The sequence below is a fragment of the Engraulis encrasicolus genome, chromosome 8 (assembly GCF_034702125.1).
Source record: "Engraulis encrasicolus isolate BLACKSEA-1 chromosome 8, IST_EnEncr_1.0, whole genome shotgun sequence".
In the NCBI taxonomy this organism is placed as follows: Eukaryota; Metazoa; Chordata; class Actinopteri; order Clupeiformes; family Engraulidae; genus Engraulis; species Engraulis encrasicolus.
Window position 1 is genome coordinate 56,411,503 of NC_085864.1, and position 8,163 is coordinate 56,419,665.

Here is an 8,163-nt window from a genome sequence, read left to right on the forward strand (position 1 = left end):
GTGTGGAGTCGTCTCTGGGCTTTGGGGAAGTCTTGAAGGTTTTATCCGACAGGCAGAGCTGGTGCATTCAAAAGGTTTTGAGTGAGAGACAAAAATATGGAATCTTGTGTCTCGTGTCTCTCCATTCTCTGCTCGTCTTTCAAAGTTTATCACAAGCAGTCACAAACCTCATGTGACTTACACACATACGTATGCATGCACGCATACGCACGCACGCACACACACACACTCACACACACACAGGCACCTGAAAGTGCTCCCTCTGCTGTTGGAAGTTATTAATGACATACTGACCGTCCCACTCACACAACACACACACTGCACTCACACATACATACTCAACAACATACTAGAAGAGCTTAAAACGTGTACCATGAATCTATGAAAGTTTAACATTATTGATGGAACTATGGAAATAAATAAATGTTTTCATGATATTCAATTTTTCGGAAAGGAGCTGTACTCTTTGGCATCACTCTGTTTCCTGCTTGTGATTGGCTGTCATTTCTCAGTGTTTCCGCCTTGTCATTGGCTGTCTCAGTGTTCTTTTGGTTCACTAGAGCAGTGTTTCCCAACCTTTTTTTAGGCAAGGCACCCTTTCAATTCATGAAAAATGTCAAGGCACCTCAAACCAACAAGCTGTAACATGGCATCGCATCCGATACCACACAAGCTTAGAAAAGTAACACATTTGGAGACGTCACACGACCTACGTTCAGAGTTGCAGCTGACTGGGGCGACCTATATTTACTCTATTGTGCGTGAATGGCAGATGAAAGATTCCACTGACTATCATGGGCTTATCAATTTAGACAAATATGTATTATATTACATAATTTATGTAGCACCCCTGTTGAGAAACACTGCACTAGGGGTACAATGTTTCTTTATTTGCACATTTGTCCTTTGTTGGCTTAGTACACAGTCTAAAGCAGGGGTTCCCAAACTTTTTCCCCTGCGCACCCCCTTGTACATTTCAATGTGGTTTGCGCACCACCTGGGCGAATATTTTGGTGTGCTGATGGCCGTGCAAGTTTGGATTCACTGTTCATTCGCTGCATATTAAGCACAGTTGTTTTTGGGGAATCCTCTTCTCCAATAGTCTCGGAATTAAACTACACTTCAGATGGAGACTTCAGGCATATAATGCACCATACTATTAAAAACTACTTAATGTTCATTAATGCTAGATAAAAAAAACTCACATATCCGCCATTGCTCTATTCAGCTCGCGCAGCCCCTGGTGACAGGCCGCGCCCAGGGGTGCACGCACCACAGTTTGGGAAACCCTGGTCTAAAGCAATGGTGTAGTCTATGTAGAACGCAGGTATACGGAGTATACCCACTTCTAAATTTTAGGGGCTTCAGTATACCCACTTAAAATTGATTGATCCATTATTTAGAATAGCATAAACATATACAGTATACCCACTTTAAAACATGCTTGAATATACAGTATACCCACTTCAAAAAAGTAGACTACACAGCTGGTCTAAAGTACAGTATGGCTTTCACACAGTACACAGTACATTATGGCTTTCACACAGTAAACAGTACAATATGGCTTTCACAGTTCGCTATGTGCATTATTATCTCATCTGTGTCTGCGTGTCTCCTCCTCCTTACATATATCACAGGCTATTGGTTACAGTCCCTGGAGCAATGTGGGGTTAGGTGCCTTGGTACAGGGTATTGGTTACAGTCCCTGGAGCAATGTGGGGTTAGGTGCCTTGGTACAGGGTATTGGTTACAGTCCCTGGAGCAGTGTGGGGTTAGGTGCCTTGCTACAGGGTATTGGTTACAGTCCCTGGAGCAATGTGGGGTTAGGTGCCTTGGTACAGGGTATTGGTTACAGTCCCTGGAGCAATGTGGGGTTAGGTGCCTTGGTACAGGGTATTGTTACAGTCCCTGGAGCAATGTGGGGTTAGGTGCCTTGGTACAGGCTATTGGTTACAGTCCCTGGAGCAATGTGGGGTTAGGTGCCTTGCTTTAGCCCCTGGATGGATGGAGGTGTAGGGAGTGGTAAGGGCAGGTAAGGATACGAACCTACAACCCTGTGATCTATGTGTGCACTGGGTTTGGTGCATCAGAGCACAGGGCACACTCAACTTCTGGAGTAAAATAAACAACTTTGGGTGCGTGAAAAAAAGCTGCAAACTTAAAGTGTTTGGGCCTTAGCAGTCATCCTCATCCTCATGTCTTGATGCCGTAGCTGAGCGGCCACTGACAACCGGTCCACCTTGGACTCGGCCTGAGTCATAAATACTGGTAGAAAAGAAAACTTACTAGCCACGTTGACCCATTAGAGCAGTGTTTCCCAACCAGGGGTACGTGTACCACTAGGGGTACGCGAGCACACCTCAGGGGGTACGTGGAAAAATGCCATTTTGAATGGGGGACAATTGAGTGGGGATAAAGACATAGATCTGTAGCATTGGTTAGGGGGTACTCATGGTACAACAAAATGGCTTAGGGGGTACGCGAGACAAAAAAGGTTGGGAAACACTGTATTAGAGGGCATGTGTTTGGCTAGTAAGATAATAAATCTTAACCCTAACCCTAACCCTAGTTAATCTAGAGCCACGGCCTCCCATGTCTATGTCCTCCACCATTAGTGTACACCAGTGTTTCTGCCCGGACCACACTTTGAGAATCACTGGTGTACACTGTACAGTATCTCTGTGACACTCTGTGGTGTCCTTCGTCATTCGCAGTGTGCACAATCGCATTTAGTTACAGCAGTCGGTTTTAATACTGTGTGGGCATAATTAACCGATTAACCGATGATTGATCATTAAACATTTAGTCGGGGAAATTAATTTTCGTAGTCGAACCGTTAAAAAAAAAAAACAACAAAAAAAACTTGATTGTAGGTCATTAGTGCACGTCCTCAATGCAATGCATTTCGCTGTTACACCTACACAATGTGGGCAGCAGGGGGCACTCCATTGTGTGTTCGTTGTCCCTCATGTTGTGCACTGTTGTACAATAAAGGGCTTCGCTGGTAGGCTATGGCTGATATTTGGACCACAGTAAACGTTCCTCGTCCAGACCCTACCTATTCCGGCCCGGGTCATTTGCCGATCTTTTCCTAGTCTCTCTCTCTCTCTCCGTTCAAAAGTCTTAAAAAAAATAAGTTCCTTGTCTCTATTATTTACACAGTGAAACATAGTGCCCAATCGAAGTGCACAAGTGCACCATCTCAGACACAGAATTAGAGTCTTCAAAAACGATCCTCGTCCAGGTGTATTATGAGACACAGAAGCCCAAAATTTCTGGCGGCGCTCCTACTCGTTTCTGAGTGTTCCTCGTCCAGGTCTCTGATGTTATCTTTATATTATTTGATCTCGTTGCTGAGCGGTCTCTGATGTTATTTAACGTTATTTAACGTTATTTGATCTCGTTGCTGAGTGGCGGTCTCTGGTGGTTCTGGTTCTGATTCCGGCACCCGGTCCACGGCAGCTCCTGGCTCCACCGGCCCGTGCGGGTCACGCGCACCTTCTTAGGCTCGAACCTCCAGTAGCGCTGCTCCCGGAAGAAGAAGAGCTTCCCGTCGGGCCGCGGCAGCGCTCCGTTGGCGCCGCGAGGGACTCCGGTCCAGTCGGCCAGGCGGCGCGGGTAGTAGGGTTCCGAGCGCAGCGTCGCCACGTTCAGCACGAAGTAGCGCGCGCCCTTGAAGACCACCATGTGCCCTAGGGGGGCGTAGAAGAAGGCGAGGTCCGGGTGGCGGGGGAGGCCCGAGTCCGCGCTGCGCCGCGGGAAGCCGGAGTCCAGCACGGGGCCCGAGTAACGCCACATGCGCTTACCTACACACACGCACACACGCACACACACACACACACACACACACAGAACATCATTAGAGTAACGCCACATGCGCTTGCCTACACACACACGCATGCACACACACACAGAACATCATTAGAGTAACGCCACATGCGCTTTTCTACACACACACACACACACACACACACACACACACACGCACACACAGAGAACATTATTAGAGTAACACTACATGCGCTTACCTACACACGCGCACACACGCACACGCATGCGCGAGCACACGCACGCGCGCACTCACACACACACACACACACACACACACACACACACACACACACACACACACACACACACACACACACACACACACACACACACACAGAACATCATTAGAGTAACGCCACATGCGCTTTTCTACACACACACACACACACACACGCAGTAATGGTCTGGTTACGCTTCTCTGGGGAGGGTTTTCAGTCGTCTACCAGAAGGCCTGTGTTGTCGGCCAATGAGCAAACACCATTTAATCTCACTCACAAACACACTTGGGCGCATAATAACGTACGTCATGAATGTCAACTGTCAGTGATTAGTCAGTGATTACTCTTTTCAAACCAGAGCTGAGCTCACTCCTCTCACCAAAGTGCTCCAGGGCTTCGAGGATCCAGACCAAAAATGAATTACGAAGTAATTAATGTGGCCTGGTAAAACCTGGCGTGCCAACCGTGCATGCGTGCGTGTGTGTGTATGTGTGTTTGCATGAGTGTGTGTGCGTGTGTGTCTGTAAGGCCACAGCATCATATGTACTGTAGACCCGCCCACCTTTAAAGAAGTAGAGCTTCCCGTCCAATGGGGAGAAGGCAGCTGCCTCGATGGCCAATGGGAGTTGAGGCCAGCGCTGCTGCAGGGGGGTGGGGGCACCGGCTACCCCCTCGGGACTCACCGACCAGAAGAAGTTACCGCGAAACACCAGCACTGTGCCGTTCAGGTCTACACACACACACACACACACACACACACACACACACACACACACGATATACACACACACACACACACACACACACACACACACACACACAACATACATACAGAAGAAGTTACCGTGAAACACCAGCACTGTGCCGTTCAGGTCTACACACACACACACACACACACACACACACACGATATACACACACACACACACACACACGATATACACACATGATATACACACACACACACACGATATACACACACACACACACACACACGATACACACACACACACACACACACACACACACACACACACACACACACACACACACACACACACACACACACACACACACACACACACACACACACGATACACACACACACACGATACACACACACACACACACACACACGATATACACACATGATATACACACACACGATACACACACACACACACACACACACGATACACACACACACACACACACACACACGCAGGCAGGCACAACGCACAGTCAATAAAAAATCGAACATTCCATTAGCAATGATTGTTTGACATGGAATGTCTGCTTGGCTTATGGTGTGTATTTGTTTGTGTGTGTTATATAATTTAATTTACAATATTATATAATATTTGCGATTGTAATAGAGAGAGAGAGAGTGTGTGTGTGTGTGTGTGTGTGTGTGTGTGTGTGTGTGTGTGTGTGTGTGTGTGTTTACCCATAGTAACTGCATCGAACCCTGTGCTACAGTATTTTTAAAGAAAGTGAAGTGAAAGCCCATTGGGAAACTCCAACTCCCATTGTGACACAGCACTCCACAGCACACAAGTGAACACTGCACACTGCACACAACGAAATTGCATTTATGCCTCATCCGTGCAAGGGGGCAGCCCTCAGTGGCGCCCCATGGGGAGCAGTGCGGTGGGACGGTACCATGCTCAGGGTACCTCAGTCATGGAGGAGGATGAGAGAGAGCACTGGTTGATTACTCCCCCCATCAACCTGGCGGGTCGGGAGTCGAACCGGCAACCTCTGGGATGCAAGTCTGACGCCCTAACCGCTCACCCATGACTGCCCTATTGTGGCTGGTCTGGTGTGTGTGTGTGTGTGTGTGTGTGTGTGTGTGTGTGTGTGTGTGTGTGTGTGTGTGTGTGTGTGTGTGTGTGTGTGTGTGTGTGTGTGTGTGTGTGTGTGTGTGTGTGTGTGTGTGTGTGTGTACCCATAGTAACTGCATCGAACCCTCTGCTGCAGTAGTGTGGCTGGTCTGGTGTGTGTGTGTGTGTGTGTGTGTGTGTGTGTGTGTGTGTGTGTGTGTGTGTGTGTGTGTGTGTGTGTGTGTGTGTGTGTGTGTACCCATAGTAACTGCATCGAACCCTGTGCTGCAGTAGGTTGGCTGGTCTGGTGTGTGTGTGTGTGTGTGTGTGTGTGTGTGTGTGTGTGTGTGTGTGTGTGTGTGTGTGTGTGTGTGTGTGTGTGTGTGTACCCATAGTAACTGCATCGAACCCTGTGCTGCAGTAGGTTGGCTGCTCTCCGCTCTCCGGTTTGTCCCAGTCCTTCATCACCCAGCTGAGCGCCCGGCCGGGCAACTGCACCAAGCGACCACCAGGGGGCCTCCCTGCAGCATGGAGTAGGACAGTAGAGAGGAGAGCATACGGCATCACAACATAGAAATGACACAGTAGCCCCGTTTACACTGCAGGCCATAGGCCCAGGAACTTAGGCCCAGGAACTGAAGCCCAGGGCTAGACTTCCTGGTGCGTTTATACCAGAGATTCTTTAAGTATAGAGATATGCCAACATAATAGGTTTCTATGGGCACCTAACGCGATCAGGTTCCGGTCTGCCTAAAGGGGCGTGTCATAATGCTCCTACAATGAATAGAACAGTCCTTAGGTCTGCCTAGGTCTGCCTAAGGGGGGCCATAATAGAACCAGGAAACAATGGGCCAATGGAACGGGACTCACTAGAACGACGCCCTTTCGTGACTTACCGCTTACGTCATACGACCCTAAACCTAATCCTAACCCTAACCTTAACCCTAAACCTAACCCTAAACCTAACCCTAACCTTAACCCTAACCCTAACCTTAACCCTAAACCTAACCCTAACCTTAAATCGCTTGTTTGAAATGTTTGATTACCATGTGAAGTCACGAAAGGGCGTCAAACTAGTGAGTCCCATAATAGAACCCGGAAACAATGGACCAATGGACCGTCTCTCTCTCTCTCTATTCTCTCTGTTTATACTGCAGGCCAACTGAACATTCTAAATGGAATGGTAGCCGTGGTAACCCATTCAAAAAAGATCTGTAAGCAACTAGTGGCCCTGGCAGTTGAGGAGGACCTGTTACCTGGACAACAGGTCTTGGTTTGACCCAGTTCTGGCCTAGCCCAGGCGGTATAAACTGGTACAGGGGCTGGGCTTAAGTTCCTAGGCCAATGGCCCGCAATAATATAAACTGGGCTAGTATGGCTTTAAAGTGTGCCAGCGCAGCTCAGGCCCGGCCGGGCAACTGCACCAAGTGACCACCAGGGGGCCTCCCTGCACAAGGGAACAGGGAAGTCAAGTCAAGTTCAAGGGTCAAGTCAAGTCAAGTCAAGAGTACTTCATTGTCAAAAATCTATGCGACAGGGTAAGCACAGAAGTTTGAAATTGCGTTTGACCAGTCTCCAATGTGTAGTTTAACTAAAACATAGAAGTAAGACATTGACAGTAACCACACAGACACACACACACACACACACACACACACACACACACACACACACACACACACACACACACACACACACACACACACACACACACACACACACACACACACACACACACACACACACACACACACACACAAGAATACTGCATTAGTGTAGGATAGTACAGTGGATAGTATAGCAGAAAGAGCATGGCAGAACAGTTAAGCGCCCGGCCGGGCAACTGCACCAAGCGACCACCAGGGGGCCTCCCTGCACAAGGGAACAGGACACAAGAATACTTTAACCCAGATTGGAAAAGGATAGTTCAGTGGATAGAATACTGAATTATACAGTAGGGTAGGACAGTACAGTGGATAGAATACTGAATTATAGAGTAGAGTAGGATATTTCAGTGGATAGAATGTGCAGGTATAGTAAGGGAAGCCGACAGGGGGGACAAACGGGTCAGTTGTACCCGCCCCGGCCCAGGGAGAGGGGGCTGGGGGTGGGCAGAATTGGGTACCCATGCCATTGCATATGTTGACTGGGGGGCCTTTCAGATGCTGTTTTCCTGGGCCCGGCCAAAGCTGTTAGTGGCCCTGGGGATGTAGTAGAGAGAGTTATGCAGCTGAGTGTGTCAGTGCAGCTGAGCGCCCGGCCTGGCATGGCAACGGCATCAAGCGGCCACT

At 48.6% G+C, this 8,163-nt stretch overlaps 1 protein-coding gene across 1 annotated transcript in view; it reads right to left on the minus strand.

Annotated features, from left to right (window-relative positions):
• Window positions 1-2,197: 2,197 nt before the first annotated feature.
• mmp28 (matrix metallopeptidase 28) overlaps window positions 2,198-8,163 on the minus strand; it is a 34,963-nt gene continuing 28,997 nt past the window's right edge. The window contains exons 6-8 of the mRNA XM_063204759.1: window positions 6,262-6,393; window positions 4,612-4,779; window positions 2,198-3,806 (exon numbers count right to left, since the gene is read on the minus strand). Of these exons, the coding sequence (XP_063060829.1) occupies window positions 3,391-3,806; window positions 4,612-4,779; window positions 6,262-6,393 (716 nt within the window). The 3' untranslated portion in view covers window positions 2,198-3,390. The remainder of the gene's footprint in view (window positions 3,807-4,611; window positions 4,780-6,261; window positions 6,394-8,163) is intronic.